This window comes from Cyclopterus lumpus, chromosome 10 (assembly GCF_009769545.1).
Source record: "Cyclopterus lumpus isolate fCycLum1 chromosome 10, fCycLum1.pri, whole genome shotgun sequence".
In the NCBI taxonomy this organism is placed as follows: Eukaryota; Metazoa; Chordata; class Actinopteri; order Perciformes; family Cyclopteridae; genus Cyclopterus; species Cyclopterus lumpus.
Window position 1 is genome coordinate 15732685 of NC_046975.1, and position 27415 is coordinate 15760099.

At 40.5% G+C, this 27415-nt stretch overlaps 2 protein-coding genes across 2 annotated transcripts in view; both read right to left on the reverse strand.

The window, feature by feature from the left end:
• Positions 1 to 266: 266 nt before the first annotated feature.
• Positions 267 to 3078, reverse strand: cdx4 (caudal type homeobox 4). The gene is made up of 3 exons (XM_034543916.1): positions 2643 to 3078; positions 1279 to 1424; positions 267 to 500 (listed from the first exon to the last, which is right to left on the reverse strand). Exons 1-3 carry the CDS (start codon positions 3076 to 3078, stop codon positions 267 to 269), a joined length of 816 nt encoding a protein of 271 aa, XP_034399807.1.
• An 8510-nt stretch (positions 3079 to 11588) lies between these two features.
• Positions 11589 to 27415, reverse strand: part of kdrl (kinase insert domain receptor like) — a 40669-nt gene continuing 24842 nt past the window's right edge. Inside the window, 12 exon segments of the mRNA XM_034544016.1 lie at positions 11589 to 13421; positions 15837 to 15969; positions 16809 to 16858; positions 17764 to 17855; positions 17857 to 17892; positions 18974 to 19079; positions 21560 to 21660; positions 24951 to 25061; positions 25394 to 25516; positions 26207 to 26304; positions 27004 to 27157; positions 27307 to 27398. Coding sequence (XP_034399907.1) covers positions 13238 to 13421; positions 15837 to 15969; positions 16809 to 16858; positions 17764 to 17855; positions 17857 to 17892; positions 18974 to 19079; positions 21560 to 21660; positions 24951 to 25061; positions 25394 to 25516; positions 26207 to 26304; positions 27004 to 27157; positions 27307 to 27398 — 1280 coding nt within the window. The 3' untranslated portion in view covers positions 11589 to 13237.

The following is a 27415-nucleotide window of genomic DNA, read 5'->3' on the forward strand; positions in this document are numbered from 1 at the left end:
TTATATCTTATTAACTCACAAACAATTAAAAGCTTTTAAGTTTGAAACACGTCGATTTTTTCTTTTTTTTCTTTTAAATACCCACGTTATTAGAACTATTCTATTAAAAAGCAATATGTCAAGAGCCTCCATTTTGTTGCTATAAATGCACTCTTTATCCACAGCGGTGTGCTTCAGGACGTGAGTTTAGATCCATGGCTGCCTATCAAGTGTCCCGTCAGCGTGTCGCAGTGCTCATATGTTCGATGGTCCGGAGGTGAGCTGCTCTACTGAGTCACAGTCACTTGCTGTATATTCCTGATCGATGGCAAGGTGTTCATTCCCTGAGGAGGGTACATAGAGTTGTGGATGTCTGAGGGACTGAGAGACCCCGGCACCGGCAGAGGGCTCACCGAACCCGGGTCACTGTGCACAGATCCCCCGCTGCCGTCAGACTGACCCAGCTTCTTCTTGATCAGTTTCCTCTCTTTGGCTCGGCGGTTCTGAAACCAGATTTTAACCTGAAGTGGCACCAAGAAAAGGAAATGTAATTAATATCAATGGGTGCAGGCTACTTCCCACTTTCCATGCAATGCCATAACACGTAATACCAAATAATGAAAATAAACAGAATTTATAAATAGATATTCCTGGATAGGAAACTAATAATGCACATTAAATACACGGTAATTATAATATAATAATACACTTTATTAGGCCTTGATAGCTCGTTTGATCTCCATGCCAGCCCTATATTTTTAATATATAATTAAAACAAAAGATATGCCTAGATAGACATGCTATTCTTTACCAAAATCAAATGCAATACATTGTCTATTATCAAACGGATAGGACATTAGAAAAAAACAATAATACATATAAATATAATGAATACATGTCAATAACTAGTAATTCATTTTGCTGTAATTTCAAAAGGAGGACAATATAAGATTCGAAATAACAACAAATGATCGATAACATGTTTGTATTCTTGGGATTTTATTATCATACATATAATAATGAATTAATAGAAAAATAACTACAGACAATGTATCGGGAGTTGAGGTGTCTTTAAATATATCCAATGCAAATGTATTCATAAATGTAAATAAGCAGAATAACCATTATTTTGATGATGAAATTGGCATGTTTTCTACAGGCATCGTTTTGTAAGTTGCATGTGTGAACATATTTTAATGAGGTTTCCACTAATGCTCCTACATTTAGGCTGTATGCGTCGTATATTTAAATGTCGTATTTGTTCTGCAATGGAAATAAACCATTCTGATTTAGACATACCTGTCTTTCTGACAGACCGAGGTTGATAGCCAGTTCAGATTTCCTCCTGATGGTGATGTATCTGTTGAAATGAAACTCCTTCTCCAGCTCCAGCCTCTGATGATCTGTGTAAACTACCCTGTACTTCTCCTTCGTTCTTGTTTTACCTGCGAAGGCGACAAGAAGGAAAACACACATCATTGATATTGTGCTTCTACCCTTTAAGCAGCCAGGCGGTTGAACCGGAAGATGTACAGAGAGGAGGCTGCATGCCAGGACCGGCCAATCTGCACATCGCATCTTTATTGGCTGCCTCTTAAATCCACATCTCTGCTTTCTCTACAGATACGCAAATTTAGCTTTTTCATCTCGCTTTGATGACAGCTGTAGTACAGTGAATTTCAAACTGCCAACCACCAGATCCTCTACTGACAAGTTAAAAGGAAACACACGGCACAGGAGATAGGACGCACCTCGGTGGAGTTGATGTTCGATACCATTTTACTTTAAGCAAGTTTGATAACAAATTACGGACGATGACAAATCTTATCAAAAGTATATAAAAAGTAGTTCCCTGCAATAACCCGGAGGTAAATTAACTTAATTACGATAAGTCCCAGGGCCTCATAATTGATAAATATTCGATTTTAAATGATCATGTACGCCTCTGTAAAAGTCTACAGTTTGCACTACTCGACACAGGCTGTGAAAAGAGTCCCTCTTTCCGGCAATACAACTCTCGGAGAGGAAGGGAAGGGAGGTTGGTGCATATCAAAGTGAAGAGGTGATGAAAGCAAAGGCCACCGCCTGGATATGACGGATAACACTCGAAACACCCAACAATGTGACAGGGAAGTCGACCTCACATCTCCAGGAATAATGACATTACCATCACAACTGGGCCTGGCGCCGATTCCTCACACCTTTTTATATACACCACAGGAGAGAATACAGTAGACCGGGCTGTTGGCCTTCAGTCCATTCTCCCATCAGAATTATGATATATGGAAATGTTTTATGGACACGTGTGACAGTGTCTCTCTCTGCTGACAATCTTTTGTAATTCATTATTCATATTTAATAGAGGCCTATGCGATTCTAGACTTCACATTCTCATTGTATTTACATGTTAAACTGTTATTAGCCCAAATGTAAGCAACCTGCGCGAGGTGGTCTCTTCTTTTGACATTTGCTTTCAATATGTCTTCAAGTTTGTCCCTTGTTTTATTAAACAAATGCGACACTATTTTATTAAATGACACGGAGCTGCCAGAAAGAAAGACTCGAGCGGAAACATGAACTGCGATGCGCAAAAGACTAATGTCCTAAGAACAAGGCAATTGTATAACATCATTTTGGCACAATGTTTAAGCTGATGGTCTCACCTGTAGAAGATGCTTGTGCATTTTTACTCATCCACTGGAATGAATTGCGCCTTTCTCTATCAGGAGAAAGTTGTGCAATGTTAACGTTCTCCGGCGGCGGCTGTAACACCGCAGATCCTGGAGGATGCATATGATTGTACTCAGATGAGCAGTAAGGAACTTGTGCAGGAGAGGAGTTGTTCATAGGTGTAGGAATAGTATTAGGTGGTCCCAGACTGTATGCGCCCCAGTCTTCCCTCTGAGCGCCATAAGTGGGTCCCCAACTCCCCGAAGACTGTGCGTGCGTATCCATGTTTGGCACATGATGGTATCCAGTAAAGTCAGCGTACTGAGGTGTAGAAACAAAGTTCTGTGGAGGCAGATTGATGCCCGTTCTTCTTACTGGCCCCTGGTGATACATGCCGCTTTCTTTATCCAGAATGTATCCCACATACATGATTTGTAAAAAAAAAATTAAACGATGAAATGTATTGTAACAGCAAAGGGAATAATGTAGCCTATTTTAAGGCGACATTGTTACCCTGAAACTGTTAAAAAAAAACAATCCTTCTGCTCTTTTAGTCCAAATGAGATCCCAGTGTAAAATGCGACGTAGTTCCAGTCTGTCTCCAGTCTCACATGATGTGTTTCTGTTGACAAGATGGCAAAGGTACTAAGGCCTTCTTGACGTTAGCCAACTCCCAAACTCTTGGAGATTTGCATTAAAATGAGAGTGAGTAGTGCGGCAGGCCCAGCTGTCCCCTGGCGTCTGTCCTGCAGCGCGTCATCACCTGACAGTGGGCCTATCCCGAGCAGGAGTCCTCCACGCCATGAATAAATCAACACCACGGCCTATCAGCTGCACACACCCGCAATAAACCGAGGCAACACGTCCCCAAATGCAACAAGCCAAAAAGGCCTGTGCGTAATTGCGCGGAGATATATTTTATTTTATTGGAAATGTTAGAAGCATTCACTCACTAGAGGCTACTAATTGCACTAGAACATTTTTACATTACAGGTAGCAACTTATTTTTTCACAATAGCTCAATAGTTGTATCTCGCCAAACTAAATCCAGAACATCCAAGACATGTATTTATTTTGGTTCAGAAATATGTTGTTATTATGGGAATTCAACAGTTTCCAACCACGCTTCACACGTAACTCCCGTTGTATTTGTTCAGAGATTCACTTGCAAACTAGATGCGACGTATGGGAGACTTTCTCTTGAAGCAAGCAGGACCTTTCATATTCCGTGTTCACACCTCAAGGTCACACTTCACAGCTAATTCCGGTTACAAGGAGACTTCAACAACCCCCCCTGTGACAAACAGCGGCCCTCCACACATCAGTCACCACCGTCTCCTAAAAATACAGAGGATCTGTCTTTCTGTGTTCGTGTCTAATGCGTGCCACGAATCTCAGGGAACTACCAGTTAACTGCCCGAATAAAGATTGGAGTTTGAAAAGAAAAACGCTTTTAGACACACTCACCCATGCAGTCCCTATGAATTATACACTTTATATTGCCATTGCTCGCTGCAAACATGCGCTGGAAAGTAAATGCACGTGTCAGCAATACGCGGAGCATAGATTTGACTCCCCAAAGCACGTTTTCTCTATTTAATATCAATCTGAGCTGACTGTGCACCTTTTGATCGTTATACGCCATATTGTTCTTGTTCTTCTCGTATTCTTTTGCCATTTCTTAATATGTTTGTGATTAATTTGACAGGTGTCTCAGGGCCTCTTTAGCAGCCTGCCTAATTGGCTTGTCTATAAGTCATAAATGCTGATTGTTGTCGCCGAAGTATCTGTTTATTGACCACAAAATATTTATGAGACAGTCTAATCGAGTTGGCCTCCGACGGTCACTTATGTACATAATTCAGCTGTCTGTTTAATGGAGAAATCAAGTATGACGTGTTTGCATTTGTTTTTCCTGGCTTTTTGATGACTTTACAGTTTGCAACTGTCACAATCACGTGGCCAACTATAAAAATACGTGTCTGTCAGGATGATGTATGACACTTCATGCAGGTCCATGTTAGTGAGGAGACCTTTTGAGAAGTATTCCCATATTTACTTACTTCATGCTTTCACGCTGTGCATTATATCTCTTGATTTAAGTCTTTCTAATTGTCCCCAGTCAGTTGGCATCCAGTGTAGACTAAGTTACATCCCTACATTGTTCTGTATTGGCACTCAGGTCACTCAGGTCTGTCTTGTAGTTGTCACAGATGGTCGATTATTCATTGCTGCCCTCATGTGGATTTCTGCAGAACAACAGCTGAATCAGTGTGAACACTAACTACCTACCTACCTAACTAACTAACTAACTAACTAACTAACTAACTAACTAACTAACTAACTAACTAACTACTTTTACTCAATACAATCCTTTAGTGGTATTTTAGTATTTCCATTCTGAATTACTGTATACTTCTACTCCACTGCAGTTCAGATGCAAATATGGTCCTTTTTACTCCCTGAGACAATAATATTAGATACTGTATAATACTAAATATCATCAACAAGCTATTAAAATAAAAAAGCAAACTGCAACATTAAGGCGATATACACAGGCATTCAATTCAAAAGCATAATTCTGAAATGGGTCATTCTGAATAATAAGTATTTTTTACTTTTGGTACTTTCGGTATATCATGATGCTAATATTACTTGTAAGAGAGTATTTCTACACTGTGGTCTTGTTACTTTTCTTCCACCACTGCTCAGCACTCACTGGACTGTTGACCTTGAAAGGGCAGCCTCCACCAACAAAAACATGTCAAGATGTTCACCGTATTGTACACCAGTCACAGCACAATAATATTCATCATGCGGGCTGATTTACTCAGAAGGACTGGAAGTTACTGTAACACTACATGAAATCCATATTTACAATATGATGTTCGACTGTTTATAGGTTATAGATTACAAACAGATAAACTGTTCTTTTTAAGGTGATATTTATTTACTAATTCTATTGATATGACATTCAACATTAATTAGTTGCCCATAGCCCTTTCATTGAACTTATTATAAACAAATAGAGCATACACATGAAAGAGAAACCACCTGAGTTTGCATAACTATTTTAATGACAATGCCGTTGTCTTAATGTTGTTTCATTGACGATCATTTTGGAAATATGTGGTGAAGAGTAGGCGTAAACACTAGTTACATCATCAGAGGAAGTTTGAGGAGAAATGATTCGATGCAACTCTGTGGGCGAAGTGATTTTCTATTAAGTGACATTTATTGAGTGAGACCTTTTGTCTGAGGATATCTCACTCCACCTGAACGCAAGTGCGCAGTTGTGATTCAGAAAATATGCTCATGTAACATCATGGTTTAACCTACATAGCAAAGTCACAGTGGCTTTCACATACTTGAGATCCTAAATGATATAAAGTCCAACAATATGTTTTGGATATCAAATTATGTTTTTCGCTTCTCAGATAACAAGTGAATTATTTAATGGTAGCATATATTTACAAAATGTCAGTCGAGTGTTTGTTTTTTAATTTGGTGTTTTAAAGTAAAATCAGAAGTGTGGGGCATTTGGCAGAAACATTAAATACACTCGTGTACAGACTGCATGGGAATCCACTAGATGGCGCACTTTAATTATTTATGAGCCGCTTCTGGTCTCCTTGTGGATCGGTGGATGAGTCGAGTGTGACATGAACAGTTCAATATATCGAGCGCGTACAAAGTGCTTTGAAAACGATTGACAAGATGACAGAGTCCAGAATGTTTTGGAGGCTCATACTGGGTTTCGGTTTCAGACCAAACTGCACCCAATACCAGTCAACTTGTATGGACTCTGAACAGCTGATTGATAATCAAAAGTAATCACTGTTATGGAATTTGAATAGTAAATTTAATTTTTTTTTAAAGTAATCACTCACTCATTTTATCTTAAAGTTTGTGCTTAAAACTTAGTTCCCAGCACAATGTCCACATATGTACCTGTCAGAGTTTATCTCACTGATCTAGTCCGGCTCTACCTTTTAGAGAGAGATTTATGTTCCTGCAGTAATTAGAGACACTTTTATCAAACAAAATGTCTAAAAGCCAGGTAGGTAAAGCCGGCAGATCGCAACGCAAACAAAACTCATCGTGGTGCAACAAAGACAAGAGACGCACAGAGACTAAATACTCAAGGACAGCCGGGAGATAACGAGGGACAGGTGGCCGCAGGGCCGACGAGCAACAGGTGAAACTCATTAGGGCAGGAAGTCAATCACGCAGGCCGGAAGTAGAACGAGACACAACGAAAAGAGGACTTTAATTAGAATAACTAAAGGGAATCACATTTGCATGAATGCATACTTCAACATGTGGCAATGGAGAGACGTGAACTCGGTATCTCACTCACCCAAATGTCTTTTTTTAAAATACAAAGAAACAAACGCTCCTTCTTTCCGCGAACTCAGCGTCGTGTGCGTGAAGCAGGTCAGTGGTCGTCAACATAAGAATTCAGTTTGTTGCATAACTTCATTGATGTTATTAAAGTGGCCGCAGCGTTTCTCTGCAGGAAGGGAGGTAAAACAGGACCATCTGCTACTATTTTTAGAGCCTGCATGGCTGACACACAGTCACGATCCTCAGTTTGTCATCTGTAATGCCAAACACATGCGGAGCAGGATACTGCAAACACGAGCCGTGTTTCAGTGTTTTGATTGATTCCTTCACGATATGACGGAAGATGCAGGCACGTTTGTGAAGAATGGTTCTGTTTATGAGCTTACGAGAAAACATTTTCCACATCCTGAGGTATGGGTGTATAATACACAAATCAACTTTCACACAGGAAGTTCACTTTTATTGTGAAGGCTAAACTTAGGCATGCTAACATGCTCAAAATGACTTTGCTATAACGTACTGATTCAAAGCAGATGAGAAGTCAGGGGATCAGCAAAGTGATTCAAATTGATCCTGACTGAAGGGAACATGCATGTGTGTCATGGCAATCCGTTTGTATTCTATTCAATAGTTGACGTCTCACAATAAGCCACACATGTAAAAGTCATGGTGTGGAAGAGGAAATGTCAGCGAATCATCAACGTCAGGAGGATTTATCCTCTGGGGACCATGTAGACCTGTGCCAGATTTCACAGAAATGCATCCCATATTTGTTGAGATATTTCAATCTGGAACCAAGTGGCAGATTTGAAATGCCTAAAAGCATTTCAAAAGAAAATAACTGAACAAGCAAACCATCTTCATTCATACGATGTGTGGTAACCCCGGCCATTGAATGCCTTTGCAAACAAGAGGTCCTGATGTCCAACAGTTGGACTCATCGAAAGAGGTTCCCAGTTCACCAAAAGCAGCAACGGAGCTGCAGCTTTTCACAGAAAATTATGCACAAAAAAAAGAAGCATCTGAGCACCAAAATAACCCCTCCATGTTCACATTATGCCACTGTGAACAGCATTTTTCCCAGGCCCTCCTGGTGCATGAGCACTCTATACACCACTCACCCCGCCTGCCTATGGAGGTAAACAAAGGGGCAAGGGGTGAGCTGGTTTCACTGCACTTTAGCCTTTGAATGGGCATTGATTAATCTGAAGACTCCCGAGGGTGCAGGGACAACATAGTTGTGTTGCAGTTGTCTGGAAACTATCAGAAGGCAGATATTTATATTATAGTTCTGTGCCGCTCATGTTATCAGCGAACCACATATAAGCAGGAGGTGATCAGAAGCACTGGTTTGATCTGATATTAGTTGGTTTTCTGTCACCAGCAAACAAAGGAGAGGGGAACACATGCTATGAATAAAGTAAACATTGTGCAATATCAATTCTCTTACTAGCATGCAAACCGGGGACATTTTATTTCATTACACTACATTTCATTTAGCTGACACATTTATCCAAAGAGACTTGCAATAAGTGCATTCAACCATGAGTTCAAACTCAGAACAACAAGAATCAAGAAAGTAACATTTCTTCAAGAAAGCCAAACTACAAAATGCTATAAGTAAGCTAATCTGTTTTTATTCAAGGATGTGTTTTTAGTTTCCTGATGTCAACGGGGAGCTTGTTCCAACAATTTCAGGCTGACAATACAAGCTTTCTGGTGTTTCTTTTTGTAGAACGTGTCTTTAAGAGGTCAAGAAACATTTCTGATTACGTTTCTCCTTCATTCACAACACAATTCGCTCAAACAGAATGAATCGCCACTTTTTGATTTCCTGAAGTTCTGCTGCATCAGCAGCATCACACATTCACACGAGAGTGTTCCTCACGTTGAATTTAGTGGCATGACTTTGGTGATCTTCTGACCTTTTCTCTCACTCCGCCATGAGATCGACATTTGTGGTTTTCAGTTAAATGTCTCAACAACTATGGGATGGACTGACGCAGGCAGGCATTTCATTTTAAGTGTGCCTTGGTTTATGATCAAATACCTTCAGAACTGATGACATTCCCAATTATGATGATAAAAGTGTTAAACATTCTATCGTTTGATGGTGACAGTGTACGTGCACACAGAACACATGGGTAGAAAGACAAGTACAACTCCATTACACAGTATGCATGTTAACCAACTGGATGCCCCTGTTCATATTTTACTCACTGTAGCTAAGTAAAAAAATAATAAAAATCTTGCGGATTACATTTGTTGCCTTGTTCCATAGGTTTTGATCTTTTAATTAAATTATTTGAATCGCACTTTGTATCATAATGGCAGATATTCACACTGCTTCACATATGAACAATATATTAACCTGTTGTTGATGTGATGCGTTTGTTTTTTCCTCTTTGCCCTTTGTACCAGTGTCGAGATATAAAGAGTCTTTATTTAGCTGTTTGTGTTGTTGGCTCAGACTTTACTTGTTAAGGTGAACTGAAGTTGGGGGGCTGCATCCGGCTCATTGTTTTGCATTGAGGTGAGAGGCCCGGATGTGGCCCACCCACCATTCACCTTCTTGAGCAGGGGTCTGGGGAAAGCATTGTGCAGCTGCTTATATATGGAAGGGGGAGCTTCTTATTTTATTTTTTTACTGTTTGGTCAATGGCCCCAAATCCAGTGTATGACGCCGGATGTTTTTTGGTGTAGCATCAGACCTTAATTCATGAACACCTCCCTTTTTAATGATCAATGGAAAAAGTGTTTTGCAGATCTTGAGAAGAGGCTGTGGAGTTCAAGGAGGTGTGAAGTCGTGTTCCTATCCGTATTAAATGAAAACAGTCAGCACAGTGGGTGAAACAGAACATTTCTGATTATGAGTATCTTTCGGTAACTATCTTGACTCACTTCCCGATCTGCTGAAAAGATTTATGCTTGCACATGTTTTATTAGTAATACTTCTGATCACAGGACAATGATGAGTTATTTGTAATTGTATTGTTCAGTGGTGTCGATTTCCCACTGGGTGTGGGAACACAATTAGAGAATGGGTTCACATTATTTTGGCCTACTCTCATGTCAATATGTATGAAGGCTTCAGCGGTCTGAACTAGACGAGTCAAGAGGAACACTTCCTGGGTCTCACTGCTTTTATGTTTATTGTATTCAGGATTTAATTAGTTGTATGTTTGTCCATATATTCCATAAGCTGCACATATTAGTTACCTGTACTTTACCTGAGTGCTTTCATTTTATATTACTTTATACTTCACGGCAGTTAATAGCGAAAAAATGCACTTTTTACTCCTATAGCATACTTTTCATATATAGATTATTAATACCAAATCTAACATTTTAATTTTTGATTTGATTGAATAAGTATTTGAATAAACATCTTTCACTCAGGGGCAGTATACGTACGTCTGCCTCTCTGGAAAAACACTGTGTGTAGATGCAGATACACAAACCTGAACCCACTTCTCACATCCTTCCCTTGTTTGTTTCTCATATTCTGGGAATGGTCGGAGGTTGTTGGTATGTGTTTGGTTGTAATGTTGGACGCTCACCTTACAGTAAACAAGCGGAGACAGTCAAGGGCCCAACCTGTCCTGTGGCGTGTGGTCTCCTCGGACACACCCAGTGTCGGTAATCAGGGGCACTGGGCTCCCATAGGAAGCCCCGTGTGTGGCGTCCTCCGGTCGGGACCACGATGATTAACGGTTCCTTCCTTTCCTGTTCCGAGAGGCATTGTCCCGGTGAGCAGACAGGCTGCCGACACCTCGTCCTGGAGGAGGAAGTGAGTCTCTGAGTCCCAGGAGCAGCAGAGGGGCTGATGGCACAATCCCGTCCAAACAGACTTTTCATTGAGGATACTCGAGGAGCTTTATACTTTTTTTTTGTTACTTGCTTGGCATTAAAAATAGTCTGTTCACATCTGTTTGAGCCGGGGTTCCCAACCTGGGGGGGGATCCTCAAAGGGGTGGAAGGATCAATCTGAGATGATTTACAGGGAATAAATACAATATTTCGACAACACAACCTCTTTTTTATTTGTTCACTTTACTATATTCATTTCTTTTATTAAAATAGTGAGCTACTGGATAATTCTACTGCTTAAAAATGATCCAGTAAAAAATATTTTGATCACGTATAAAACAAATGTTGGTTTTTGAGTAACTGATCCAAAACGGTACAATTAAACTGAATTGTAGTCTTTTTCAGCTAAATATTTTTTATTAAATTTAGCAAAATAGCTCAAACATGGTCATATTGTTACACAACTAAGAGTACAGAAACACTGTCAGCTGTGAGTCTTCATCACGTCATGGAATCACAGAGACCATTAATGTCTGTGACAAATTGCAAAGTAATCTATCGAATAGTTGTTGAGACATTTTACTGTAAACCATAAATGTCTCAAGGTGGCGTTAGAAGAAAAGTAGTCAAGGGATCATCAGTCAGTAGAATTCATCCTCTGGGAGTCATGAACGTCAGACCTGATTATTAAGCATTAAATATTTCAAGCAATTATGAGTCGAGACTGCAAGTAAAGTATAAATATATAGATCTTTATTCATTTATTTACTTCATATGCTCAGTTAACAGTGTTAACAATACTTTCATTAAAACTAACAGAAATGGATAGGTTTTATTACTCAGGTTATTTATGAATGAAAAAATGCAATAAAATCCATTGAATGTTATGTGATAGCAGTCATTAAATGATAGAACCAATTATGATAAATGTAAGACAAAAATAGAACAAGTGAACATAAAATAACAAATATTGCAAATGTTAATTTCCTACTAGGCACCAAAGTTAAGAGTTAAATAAAAATATTTGTAACATGTGAGCCATAACTCTGTTTCACAATAATATACCTTTTTAGAATATAAAAAAACTATACTTGATATAAAGTATCAGTGCATAATCACTTCATCTCCACATAAACACAATAAATTGGATTTGGAAATACACATGGGGTTCAAAACGTCGGCTTTATAGTTTACTCACCGACAAATACTGTTTTCTTTAGTGGCTGACGAGCGCTGCGCTGCAGGGCGTGTGCACTACGTTTGGGCCACAGAGCTTTCATACGTATTGGACACAAAATGCTTGATTTGACACGTTCAGCCAGTCACACATGGAGAGTTGTAGTCGCTCGCCCTGCGAGCTTCACCAACACGTAGCACGAGGCGAAGGACGCGTTTCCCTCAGCTTTACTGAAAGTGAATACAGCAGCAGGAACATATACATCTGGAGCGAAGTGTTGGGAAACTATATGTTGATATGAGGAAGATGAGCTGGACTTTGGTTAACCTTTAACTATGAATCTAAATGAATAAACTGAACTGGATTACTAAGTGACAGTGTTCACTATCTAAATAAATACACATACACAATTGGATTTTCTTCTCACTTTCTTTTCAGTTTGACCAAACAGAAATAACAGAGCATTTGAGTTTCTTTGCCACCAGGAAGGGGAACCTACATTTACAGTAACTCTTCATGGTCGAGCTGTAATGTTAAATCTGAAGCCTCCTGCTCTCGCTCTCGGCTCTCCCCCGGTTCCTCCATTAACCTCCAAAACCCAGAGAGTAAAAACACAAACAGGGTGCACCTGAGTTAGTTGAGCTGATATTTGTCTGAAATTAAAGGATCAATGACACCTCAAATGAGACTTTTTCACAATTCATAATCAATGCTAAATTGTTTTCAAAATCTGAATATGAGTGGATGTAGCTACATAACAAAAACATCTTCTCTTTAAGTTTCTTTTGCACAAATTACTTTCCAGTTTTCAAAAAAAGGTTTCAATATAAACTTGTTGTTCTTTATCATGAAAGGCTGTCGTTTGATCAGATCTGGAGTAAAGTGGGAGTCAGTGGGGTTCGTTTTCACAGTAGATGACAGAAATACCTGAGGCTGTTTCCAGCTGTTTGACATATCACAGTGAATGTGGAACGGACCGGCAGCTTTAACGTCCGCCTACTTCTGAAAACTGGAATGGAATCAACCGTCTACAGATTTCCTTTAGCTGCTCAGCAGACGCCTTGAAGTTGGAAGTTACAGTCGGGTAGATTCATGGTTCAATTCAGAACGTCCTGTCTAAACACCTGAAGAGGGAGTCTCGTGTGTTTTCCTCTCAAACTTTGCTACAGTCCAGAGACGAGAGTCGAAAACCGAGCAGGACAAAGCAAAGGACTCCAGGCTTTCGGTCAGATTCTCCGGGGCCGGAGCAGGAGCTTACACCGGGGGGGTGGAGTAGCGCACCACATAGTTGTAGTCAGGCGGCGGGCTGTGGCACTCCAGACCAGCGTCCAGGGCCGAGTCGTCCAGACTGAAGTCCAGGGAGGGAACGGTGGGGAGGAACTTCTCCCTCTCTGTGTCACTCTTTACAGACTCTTTACTCTTACTCACTGCCTTCATCCTAAAAACACAAAGAGACACGACATCAAGATAAAAGGGAAATAATAATAAGACTACTACTACTAATTAAATTCAACTCAAAATACATCCTGTGGAAAGAGAGTTGTGCAGTCTTGCTTCCTTCAGCTCAAAAATGTATCAACACTCAAGTCACTTTCTCTCATGCTGATTTAAAGATGGTAATTCATGTTTCTGGTCAGAGGAAAAGGGATTTTTAAAATTATTTTTTATTTCCTCTCGCTTGGCCTGTTGCATCTTCCTCTACACCGACTGGTTCAGAAATCAATCTCATGTCTCCCGCTTGTTCAAAATGGTGCAACTAGAACTAAACACAGAGACCACATATCACCATATTTTAAGATGTTACTGTTTGTTTTTAAAGCACAGAAAGGCCTAGCCTCTATCTTTATTGCTGACCCTTTAACTCTTTATGAGGCGAAACGCAGCCTTTGATCCTGAGGAAAGTCTCTTGCTTGTTCCACGAGCTCAAGACTAAAGGTGACGGTGCTTTCTCCATTAAGGAGTCTACACTTAAACTGTCTGAGGGAATTAGGCCAACTTTGTACAATAAACAAAAACAGAAAGAATACAACTGACAACAAATCAGTGACATGCTGACCAATAAATGACATAGGACCCAAATCGTGTGACCTCAGTATGTGCTTCACAAAATATTCAATGCATACGTTAAAAATATTATTAGAGCATCTTGTAAAGTTGTTTTTATCTGTTGAAAAATGAGGGAACGACTGCAGTCAATGGGTAAACAACCAGCTGTGTAACTTATTGTGAACAATATCTTGTTTTGTTCTCAAGACTTCTTGACTTGATCGCTCTCACAATAGAGGTCTGTTTTGATATTCTTTGATTCAGAAATTCCCCTTCAAGCTGTACAATCAGACAAACCTGTCCTTATTCATATATGATGTCATCAATCATTCTTTCTGCTTCATTTGAGCCTCAGAATATGAGTAATTGCCTCTTATTGTCTTTGGAGGTTGCTAAGGGTTACCAGAGCTCCTCTCTCGAGGCCAAAGGGTCGGCGCCCAGCGGGGGCAGTGATGCCGCCGTACTGGAATGTTGTCCTTGTGAATAATTACCTGATAAATTAACCATTATAAATACTTAACAATAGTACAGTATTGCTCTGCCTATGCCAGGCACACGTTAGGGTACAACTGAAGACTTTGACCAGAACCAATTAACAGATTAAAAGTTTGAGGCAAATTCCTCTGCAATATTGTTCAATCTATTAAAAGTTGTGTTGTGTGCTACAGTTTAATAGAAGTCAGGCTCGATTAGAGGTGAAGGCCGAGGGAGCAACAGGTGGACTTTAGCTTAACAAAAGGAGCACAAGGCTCTAGCTAACAGGGGATGCCCTTGTAAACCCTCCTAAGTTCAAAGGTGGCAGTGATTGAGCGGTTGCCCCTCACGATGTGGATCCTTCTCTGCCACGCCGAGGCCCTGATGACACTAACAGGCCTGTCAGGAGTCTTGGTAGCCTCAGACGTTACTTCCCCAGCAGTTGTTTACATGCTCCCTCTTAATAATGTTTAAGAACCTTAATGCCCTTTACACTCAATCCCCTTCAACGGAACAGAGATTTGGGAAACAGAATTTACTTTAATAATATTCCTCCTTTAAATTTTTTAAGTGGAAGCCACAATATGTAGAGACAGCAGAATAATACCAAAAGGTTTAAAGTGTAATTGTAAGTTCAGAGGTTTGACCCTGTAAATTAACCCTGTCACTGAGCTGCAGTAAACTTAATATGTAAGCCTAGACAACACCAACAGAGACCCTCATAAGAAAAAGATTGACAGAAATCTCACTGATATTTGACTTCCTCAAATCGCCCACAAAGAGAGGACACAATGTCTCTTGCCCTGGCGGGATCCACATCTTAAAGTCATCAAACGATCTGCGGAATATGGTGTATAGATTTAAAACCAATGTCACTCATTTGAGATCATTTGTTACCTAGCATTGCATTTACCAAACAGCCATGACTCATAATAAGTTAAATCAGACTGGGAGGTATCTCCTCAGGACTCTTTTGGTGAAAACAAAGGGGTTTTAGTGTGCGCTCTTAAAACGGCCAAACCTCAAGCGATGCATCCGCTCAGCTTTTGTGCTCAGTCCTTCAGTTTGTCACCTTCAAGCTTTTCCCCTCCCACTTCTCCTTTGTGCCACGGGCTCTCCCACATGGCTCCTTTTCCAGACAAAAGAGAAACTAACCCCTGACTTGTTTTGAAGGCAGAAGAAACTTGTGTTGGTGTGAGTGTACGACAGTTATAGCGTCTACATTCCAGCACAGCGGGGAGGTTTCCAAGCAGGTATTTTGCAGCGTCTTCTTGTGTGTGCTGATTTTTCACTTGCAGGGCATGTTGAAGGGCGTGTGGTGCAGTGTACGTACGCCAGAGCCATGATGCTCAGCGGTCGGCCAGCCAGTGATTCGAGGCGCTTCAGAGTCTCCATGTTGTCAGACGACAGGCCCATCCCGCTGTCTGACTGACCGCCCTGATGATGCAGAGACAGACAGAAAGAGAGTCATTAAAACCCCTTCTTTGTTATCTGAGGTGAACAAATAACAAATAACCTCTAATCGTAAGAAAGTAAGTTTACTTTATTTTCATAGAACTGTTAAAAACTAGACTTGTGGTGCTTCACCAGTGTATATGAAATACAATAGTATGTAATACAAATCTAAAGTAATGGTAAAATATTGTGCAATAAAAATATAATCAACAACATAAAATCTGTCACTTTGGATAAAAGTGTCAGCTAAATGAAATGTAATGTTTTGAAGTTACACCTATGTGCTTCTTAAAACATATAGGTGGTACATTTCCACCTTTTATTTGATACTTGACAATCTAACTATTAGGATGCCCTTAAAGCTGAAATGTGACCAGACTCATCCTCATCTAATCGTGAGGGAGGACTTTGTCCCAGTGTTTGGACCTAAAACACTAAGTTACAGCAGTGCAGGGAATCCAGATTGTTAAGATGTTCTGGGCTAATGAGATGACATAAAGATTATTAGTCCGGTGTTGAAGTAACAAATAATATGGCAGAAATAAGCTCAATAAAATTAGGCCAAATATAAAGTCTTGTGGGCTTCAACATGACAACTGGGAAGGAAATAGAATTACCAACAGTTATCAGCTTTGAACCCTACTTATGAATCCATTTTAAAATTCACCCTCAATAAAAATAATAATGTTATATACTCTCATACCTCTCCATACAGTTTATCAGACATGTATGTTCTATGGTGAAGTTTCTAGTCATATAAACTAACGGTGTGGTTTTGTGCATCTGTTTCTAGTTTCAGTCCAGAAGGAATAAACTCACTCTCGAGGTTCTCATTCGTCCCGTCCTCCATTGGTAACCTCGTCAAAGGTTTTCACACTAGCAGGACGGATCTTGATATTCCTGGCGAGAAAAATGTTTCCAGGGTAAGTCTCAAAAAGTCCATAAAATATTCTCTTTTCTGTTTTAAGAATCCTTTGATTAACAAGAGGCAAGAGGGAACGTTCAGCAACAAAACCACAGGAACTTAATCACTTAAAACAATAACGTGCAGCATGGGACGTTTGTACTTTGAAAACACACCTTGTTTACTTTGCATTTCAACACTCAAAGGCTAAAACGACTGCTTAATTAGCTTAAAGGCTAACTGTCATTACTGCTTTTCAACACCTCATCAATAAAAACACTTGGAGGACCTGTGAAAACCAAGGAGCTCGACAATATTATTTTAAAGTGGACATACATTTTGAAGCTGGCTCAATGGTCTTTTGGGGGAATTCCTCACTAGGAGCAACAATACTGAAAGCTCTCTGGCCGTCAAGCTGCTGTGTGTACATTTCTTATCACGAGTCAATCAGGACTCATTGTCCTCAGGTCAGACCTAAATGTTTTGCCGGTTGACTTTAGTTAAAGTGTGACAGGAACAATAATTGTTTGGAATATTATTTAAGTGGGGAAATGGTTTAGTAATTTCCTTCGCAAAACAGACTCAGCGCTGTTTGCCGTTAACAGTCTGAGGATAGGTTTCATGTCTTTAAGATAAGATGATTGATTTACTTTGAATGTCCTTAAAAAGTTCATAGGCGAGTGTAGATTTGATACAAAAAGGAAATCTATAGGAGGATGTACTGAGGCACAGCTGTGCTTTGAGCTGTATGCTAAAGTTGTGGGCTGAGTAACGGACACATTGACACACATTGCCACTGGGCTAGTTCAATAAAGACACAGCACTATGGACAATAGATTAAGTACACTAGACTTTCAGTTTTAAATCAAGCAGCCGATGAACACATGATCCATGTTCTCACCATGTGCTCCCTGAGTCGCGTGGTGGAGCGACGGGTCGTGTGGGCGTCCTCTTCTGACGGCTCATGGGGGACATGTCTCCCACCTTCGCCAGGCAGGGCAGTGTTGATGGGTATGTAGTGCTTCCCCTCCTAAATCGACCAAACAGACACAGGAGATCTAAGAGTGCAGCCTTATGCTTCTATGACGTAACTTATAAAGAGAAGAGGAGGCTTGTGGGTCGATGCTGTGTGTACGCTATACAGAGACACGCATCCACAGGTTGTGGCGAGCAGCCAAAGAAACTGAGGTCATGCTTCATATAATCCAGGACAATATACTTTGTTCATGAAGTTGGTGGATCGGCAGCAAAGTCTGTGATCAGCCTCCCTGCACTGTAACAATACCTTTTATTAATAAGATTCAAACCCCTCCCACTGTTTACTCTGTCCGGCCTGAACCTTTTCTCACGAAGAGAGCTTTCACAGATCACTTGTAATGCACCATGCTGTAGTTTTCATGTGATGTCGTGGGTTGGCCTTGTCTTTATCCCTGATGTAGTTTTGTAATTCCTTTTCTTTGTGCGTCTGTAGTGTACATTCTGGACAAGAAGCCTGTTCCCTTTAGTGGCTGGAAGTGAAAACATGACTATGGGCAGCTTTTGGAAACTTTCTGACAGCCTTGAAAAGAATCTACAAACGTCCCGCCTTTTACAACAGTCATACGAGACAATGTTATCTTGCCTCACACTAATAATTACATTGTTTTCCATGTGTTGGAAGTGTGGTTCCTCCTATAAGACCGATGTTGCCATATCAAGAGAGCCAAGTGTTTGTGTTGACTGTTACTTCCCCTCTCAGTTTACTCTGAGCAACCCCCTGGGCGAGACGCCGCTTTGAATCTTCTTTCAGCGGCAGTACTCATACAGCACTGTTCCTAAATATTTGCACTGTTTGTGACTCATTATGCAGAACTGGTGTTTTTGTGAAGCCACATTATGATCATGATTACTTTGGTGGGATTAAAAATAAATAATTTGCTGCAATATTTGTTAAGAAAGCACTTCCATAAATCTCTTTGGCGAGCCCTCCTTTAACTTCCAGTTTTGAGTTCACACCAGAGCTCAACAGCTGTGCTGATCATAAACTGATGATTCCTGCTACTGTTGAAACAATCCTATGACACATCATATGTAGAGTTCAAACAGTGCACATTCTTTCTTGTCTACCATACCTGTTGCACGCTGGCCTGAAGCAGATCTCCCAGCTGTTCCACCAGCTCAATGAAGGTCGGTCGCTCCTGTGGCTCCCCGTGCCAGCAGTCCAACATGGTCTGATATCTAAAAGCAAAGAACACACCACTGAACACAGACTGCTAGATGCACAAATGCAAGCCTTCAGCGTACTGGATGGACTCTCTAAATGCTGGAAAAGACAACCAACAACAAACAGTTATGTTTGGGTTGATGTATTGTAACTGTGATGAAGCACCTTTTAAAGAAGCTAATAACTATCGTTAGTCCAATAAAGGGACCTTGTTGCATTGGGACCACATCTGGTCCACCTCTAAATCGACTGTCATCTAGAGTATTCATACACACTCTGTTTTCTATTCTCAGGTGACCCTGAGCCTCCAGGGCGTATCTGATTCTCTGTTTGGTCTTGGTGTGAGAGCACACAACCCTGCTTAGGTCTCTGACAGGCTGTCAGCGTCTCTGCCCATGTGGGAAGACCTCTGAGCCTTAATGTGAGTTTCCATCACAGAGAACCTGTCTCATTTTGTGGAGAATTTAGAAACAGAGCACCATGGCTGCTGTTTAAATTACAGCATGTTACTGATTGGGAATGATCGGGGTGATGGATCCCTCTCCGGGTTCTGTTGCAGCAACCAATACTCCCCGACAGATACCTTAAGCTTCATGTACAATATATATATATATATATATATATATATATATATATATATATATATATATATATATATATATATAAATATAAAATATGTATAACAATTGGGATTGCCTTTGGCACCCACATTGGTCAATCTCAAGTGTAAGGACTTGGAAAAGCAGATAGTCTGATGCTGCTTTATTAACCCCCCCCTTCTCACCATCTGTGTTTGTGTAGAGTATTTGTTAGAGTATACTCGACCAGGTGGGAGCCCTCCTAATGGTGGCAGGATGTGGGGAGCTTGATCACAGCCTTTATGCATATCATTGAGGGGAAGTAGACACATTGTACGACTGCCACAATTTAAAGCACATTCATTGCCTGGTCCGCAATGAGAATAAATAGCCTTCCCCCGCTGTGTGTGTGTGTGTGTGTGTGTGGTGTGCGTTTAATCTGTAGAGATTTTTCAGAACTGCGCTACTTTGTCCGGTTGGGCATCTGTGGTAGGATGGGAATTGAGCATCCTATTTATTGACCTCCTACTCTGAGCAGTATCCGCTAAATTCCTCTGCAATGCATCAGGACGGGGGATCTTATTCACAGATGGAAGACAACATTCCTGCTGCAATATTGTTTGCTGAACACAGCCTAAAAGCTCATGTGCATCATTCATAAATTACGAGTTTGGGGTGAGGGTCATGGTGTCAAAATCTGGGGTTACAGACTTTTGTGATCAACTGCAGACCCGTCCAGGGAATCAGCGTAATTCAACCCCGCTGACTTTGATTTACGTAGATATCAGCAGGTTTTTATCTCATCTTTAAATTAGACACAGGCCTCTCAGCCATATTCATACAAAATATATAATCTGGCCGTTCCATATTTCGAGATGGAAAGTACACGAGATTCTTGGCACCAGTCGGTCTGCATCTACAGATCCTCTGTGCTGAACAACAGTCTGGATTAGATTTTGTCTATCATTTCCAATCACTGTCTTCTTTGCAAAACTGATACATTCATTCAGTTAGTTTTACTTGGCACCAGCTGCTTTAAAACTCTGGACCTTTGGATATCACATCATTATTAAGCAGAAGTGCTGCATTATGCTTTTCAAAACAAATATTTTATGGACTATATGAGTTATTTTAAATTAAACCAGACAAAAAGTCGGCACACATGTTGGTGGGAGACTCAGAGCTCAAACTGTGATCGCTGTGTCTGCATTGGCTGTACATTGGACGTAAAAGTATTCTTGTTACAAAAATGGTTCTCCCAGCTGCATCACTGATGACAGCAACGATACCACAGAAGAGTACTCTCCCACAGATATTTATGTCCAGCATCATCTAACAGCCCTTACTCAAAACAATTCTCCAGACACTCCAGAACTCTAGACATTTAAACGTGGTGCTCGGTTACATCTGCGCCACTATCAGTCAGAAAATGCTTCAGAGCTTCAAGGTCGCTGCTGCAGAGCTAATCAGTAGCTAATGTTTCCTCCTGCTACATTCATGGCAGGATTACCCATGATTCTTATCGGGCACACCTGACCTCCTGGTGCAACCACAAAGAGGGAGTAAGACACAATGCCTCCTCTTCAGTGTATATCGATATGAGAGGTTTTTACTTGCTGCCTATACTTTCTTTGAAGAGAACATACAGCTTGGGATATGGAGCTGGGTGTGATACACACGACGTCTCCAGATATATAAGATGAACGTTATAAAGATTAAAATATTATGATGGTTCAAACAATACAATGTGGACAACAGTTTTAAAAGACAGATTCCCCGGCTGAGGCAGAAAAACAGCAAATTAAGTAAATGATCCCAAACACAGTCCATTTCACTGTTCTATTAAGGTGGGCAGCCGGCACGTACTTTTTTACTTTCATTTGTTTACTGAAGAAATTGTTAATAGGGATTCTTACATTTCAGAAGAAGAGTATTCTGGTGCTCTCATCCTGGTCCCTTCTTTTAGCCGGCAGCAGAATTCTTCGTCAATTTGGACGCCGGGGTACGGGGAGGCACCTGGGAGACGGGGAGAGGTTCATTATGTTGCACTCAGTTGCCCTTATGCATATATATCAGGTGTTTATATTATTTTGTGTATATCAATCAATATGAGGGTAGGCTAAATAACGGAAATACCTCTCTGCATAACAATGCAGTTCAACAGCACCACAAGATACAGCCTCCAAAATGACCAGAATGTTAAATCAAAAACTAAAATGTTATTATAACCCTCAAGAAGGAGGAGTTATTGTATAGTAGGACCGTTGTTGTATTTGACTACCTTCATTTGAGCTAAGTGCACCTAATAAACTGACAAATTATTTTAGTCATTGGAAGACTCAAAGTATCAAGTATTGGGCTGTGAGTAGAAAATAAATGATTCTTCACAACATTTAGATTGTATCAATATGATCAACAGACTCTGAGCGTTTATTCATATTATTATTCTGCAGTAGAGTTACAAAGACAACACCTGCCAAGACTGCGTTGCATTCTTGATTCCCTCCTGGGAACATTAAAGTCCCTTTTCTGGTGACAACCACTGCAGCTTTCCAACTTCAATATTCTACATGAAAACATTTCTCTGATTTTGTTTGTAGAAGACTCGCTAGAAGAAAATCCAATATCCAATTGTGTTGGTTTTCCCTTATATGTTATCAATACAATTTCACGAGTCATACGTAATTACTGTGCTTGAAACCCCACCTACAATATAAAACTCAAATGTATAATTAAAACACAGATTCAGCTTGTATTTGAAAAAGAAAGAAAAGAAGGGTTACTGCAAAGTATTGTTGTTATCCACTTCAAAGTGAATTTGAGTGTCTGTCAGACACTGCCACTGGAGAAAAGCATCTATATCTTTTAAAATGTACCCTGTTTTTTAGAATATTTTCACAGATGTACCTTGCTGCCAGACCGCCCTTTCCGACAGGGAATTGAATCTTTCCGCTCTCTTCAAATCCAAAAGACTCCTTTTTGACAAAAAGAGTAATTTAACCTCGCAGAAAAGGCAGTTGCTGGTCCACCTGCTGCCTCAATCGGTGAGTTTGTTTGTTGTATTGCGTTCTTTGATAAATCCAATCTAACACTTAAAAACACCAAAGTCTCACAATAACACAGACTGATAGAGACTTATCAGAGACTGAGAGGCAGCAGTAGACCAGCAACTGCCTTGTTCTGCGAGGTAAAGAGTAATGCTTTTGTCAAAGGAGTATTGCGGCTTTGAAGAGACCATAAATAACAGTTCTCCATGGGAAGCTAAAGTGGTGAATAAATTCTAAATATAGCACAACAGTACATTGCTTTGCTCCCGTGTCGGTGCTCCTTTCTGTGTCTCCAGACTGGGGGCGTCGTGACAGCCTTCTCCTGAAGGTAGTAATACACTGACTATAAAGTACCTCATGCAACCCAACTTCAAAAAACCTATCGCTTTATGGTCCCAAATCAATCTATAATTTAAAATTCTAAACTTTTACTTAAACATTTCTTGTAGTTTTTAGAAAATATGCTTTGAATATTTAATTTACTTTACATTTGATGAATTATGTGCATTTTATAGTGCAGCCAAACAATAATATACTATGTCACGGTGGCGTCCAGTCGCCAAAGACTCTTTACTATTCATTTCATCATGCATGTGTAATAAATTATTGTTTCACTCTAATAAAGTCTCTCCTGTTTGAAATGACCTGTGTTTTATGACGACACAGAATATTCTCTCATCTCTTCTCTATATAAAGGCCATCTCATCCTGATAATGAAGTATATCTAGTATGACAAACACCCCTGGTGAACACTATTCAAACCAGTTTTGGGATATTTAAACCCACAAAACGCAACTGACTCAATTTCGGTTCACAGATAGATCTGATAAACACGCTTTGGTTACCCTGAAACTTTTGACCTCTGAACATGATCAAGCTGCAAAGCTCACTTCTTTGCCATTTCTCTTGGTCATTTTGTATCCTTGTTTCCTGATTTATTTTTCTGAGGCCCCGCTAACAGTACCCAGATGTGTAAGTGTTTCTTTAACGGAAAAAACGTGGTGAGAATGTGTCAAGAGTGAAAAAGAGGGAGAAAGAAACCAAGAAAAAGAAGAAAGACACACGGGTAAGTATCATAATGATGTCAGTGTGCTTTATATTTAAAAGAATATGCAATTTGACACACTTTTCTATCAACTGCTGTGGGTGACGACTCCGTATGGCTGTGATTCAAAAGCAGCACAGTCAAAACGTACAGAAAAGCAATACATCCAACTTTGGTTGCACTTCCTCTTATGTTTATACAGCTTCCCATGGAGCCATTTAAACATAAAATATTTCACGTTGAGTCTTGCTATAGAAACGTGTGGTGAGCTCTGTGCCACGGTGCACAGGCAACCTTGGGCTGACACACAATGCTGCCTTAAAGACTGCAGTGGTTCACAGCAGGGAAACACTTTTACACTGATCTGGCTGCCTGGTTACAATGAGTTTGTGTTGCCAGCTGGGACAAAACGGAGAGCTTAAATAGGAGGAGTTCTCTCCTTTTAATGTCCCATGACTGTACTAAAGATCACAGACAAACTTCACGAATGTTGAGTGGCGTGACAATAGTTTTCTCAGGCTGACAATGTAGACCCTATTGTCCTCAGGCACAATTACACGGAAGGAGAATAAAAAGGCATCTGGTGAAGCTGGGTGCACCGAGCGAGTCCAGCAAGCTAGTAGTAGTAGATAGTAGTAGATAGTAGTAGTAGTAGTAGTAGATAGTAGTAGTAGTAGTAGTAGATAGTAGTAGTAGTAGCAGATAGTAGTAGTAGTACATCTCTGATAACAGAACCTAACGGGCTTTATGCATACGTGGAGAGGTTCAGCACAAACTACATGTGAAATGAATATCAATATTTTGACCCACCTCAAGACCTCATACCATTCCTAGGTAAATGCTGTGTTGTGAATGAAACGGTAACATTGCAGAGACAAGCATGTAAAGGGTCGCGTCTATCTGACATGCAGCGACCGAACCAATCACAAGACTCTTCTGCCGGGTACATGCAGATCGTCTTCTTCTGATGAGTTTTGCACAACTGTCATTTGCTGTACTGTCCCTTGCCCCGTCTGTTTGAGCATTGCCATGACATGTGGAAAAATGCCCATGATGAAAATGTTCCTGAATGTATCGCATGTGTTTATAGTGAAAATTATTAGCTGTGCCTGAAAGGTTATTCCAGTAATGTATCAAGAACAACAGTATGTGTGATGTTTGTCAGCAGGGTGTGAACTATAAAAGTAGTGGTCAATACTGAGCCATGACACTTACCAGTGAGAAGATCTCCCATATGAGAACACCAAAGGACCAAACATCACTCTGAGTCGTGTAGATCTTGTCAAAAATGGCCTCAGGTGCCATCCACTTGAGCGGCAGTCTGGCCTGTGCAGATATTTAGATAAGAAATCATTTTCCCTCTTATCTCAGTGGCGTGGACATCTTACTAATTACACATCTGTGGAGAGCTAGTTGGTTTAAACTGTGTGAGCAGGTACTGCTTTTTATTGAGCTAAGACTAATTTAGTTTTATAATCTAGAATTCAAACAAACACATTGATTTCCAAGAACTGCTGAATTAATTCAGTTCTTTTGTTCAGTGATAGTTTACTGTTTTGCATGTTATCTATTAATACAAATGCTTTAAATATTTATTTTATAAGACAATACAAAACAGACCGCTGGAAAAAGACTTGACTGGATTTTAATACACTTACATCTCCTTTGCGCACATAATCCGGGTCTTTGTAGATGTCTCTGGCAAGTCCAAAATCACAAATCTTCACAACATTATTCTCAGATAGCAGGATGTTTCGTGCAGCCAAATCACGATGGATGCACTAATGAAAAAAAGGAAGCAAGAAAACTGTATTTAATGCAAGTTTTCTGCATGTAATTGACTTCATGGTTCTCTGCGTGCAATAAAGAACGACTTCTTGCATAGCAGCATATGGTCAAGTCATCAGTGGCATTACAACAGGAGATGAAGTGTTCCATATCCAGGCTAAGAAACCATCCGTAACAGGTTATCTACAACAATGGCTTCATTCTCAGTCAATTCATTCAATCAGTCCCATCCGGTCTCCCCAAAATTATGAATGACTTGAACAATGAATGATATTTAGAATGATAACCTTAAGAAATACTGGAGTAAGAGTCATAGAGGCATAATGGTTTCCACTTAAATTTAAGAGAATTAAAATCTTTCAAGTTGTCTTTTGCTGCATATTTCTTTATTTACAATTCAGGAACCTTTTGTTTAAACTGCTTGTAACTACAACTTTGAAGGATTTGACTACTCTGAACCATTTTGCCTCTACTTGGACACATTTGACTTTTCTAGTTTAAACACTCCAGCTACAGTAAACAAGGGAGAGCATGGTGATGCTTCACTATACGGCGTAAAATGTGTCCAAATTATCATAACTATTGCTATCTGATAATAAATATCAAAATAACATGATATTTGCAGCTGTTTAAAATATAATGTCTTGATGGATGTCTTGGATTGATTTATGTGAAGAAAATACCTTGCGTGAAGCCAAGAACTCCATGCCTTTTGCAACTTGGAAACTGTAGCAAATTAAATCCTCCAACGTCAGGACTCGCTTATATAAATCCTCTGATTCTGTGAAACAAAAGAGCACAAAGTTTTCACAGTGAGACAGATTTTTCTGATCGGATATATCATCGAGGTGTTTTGTGTTTTTTATGCAGTCAGTGTGATCATCCGCTCTCTGTCAGATAAATCAGATCAGATGAAACTATAACAAACTAATACACATAATCTTAACAATCCATCCTGTCACGTACGTGACTCCTTCTACACACCGTCTTGAAAACTTCCTTTACAGACGAGAAATGAAAACAAATTACAGTTCCTCCTATTTTTCAAAAGTCAGGTGAAATGTGTGGTTATGGGCCCAGTGTGCTGGTCGGGGGTCTGAGAGAGGAACTCACAAGGAGTCCTTCCACTGGCCCACCTGAGTAAACAGCTAATCAAACCAGAAATAACACATCAGGAACAACGTGGCTGACGTGCCGTGTCCGAGCTGGAGCCACAGAGCAGAGCAACACTCAGGTCAGGACAGGAAATAAACAGACGCCTCCCCAGGCTCAGTGGGGTGACAGTGGCTCCTGCTGCAGTGATTGTACTGCTGAACAGGAGGAGGAAATGTCCCATCAGAGTCAGGCTAGAAAACAATCTGAGGGGAGCTTTCATTCCTGGGCGGGAGGGGTGGAGCAGAGGTGAGAGGATGGGGGGGGGGGGACAGCAGGAGGGACAAACAGGGGGGTTGAAAGGAAGCAAGACATGCTTGGCCTTTACCTTCTTCCTCTTCCTCTGAGTCGCAGTAGCTCTTATCTTCGATGAAGCCAGAGCTGGCTGAGCTTCCGGTGCTGGCCACGCTCTCCAGGCGGCGCTTCATCAGCTCGCTCAGCTCGCAGCCCGATCCTGACGACACCACCTTACCGTCCTGGCTCTGAGCAGCACACACACATACATCATGTTAAATATGATCTGTTAATGGTTGTCAAAACAGTCCCTCACTGCTTACAATACTGACAAGCTGGTTGCCAAAATGATGAGAAAGAAAGAATGTCAAAACGTCTAAATTAAGCAGCTCGTGACTCACCTTGTAGACGAGAAGTCATCTCTCTTGCCTCTCAAATAGTTGGACAAGTTGCCGTATTTGCAGAACTCCACTATCATCATCAATGGACCTGTTAAAACAGTAAAT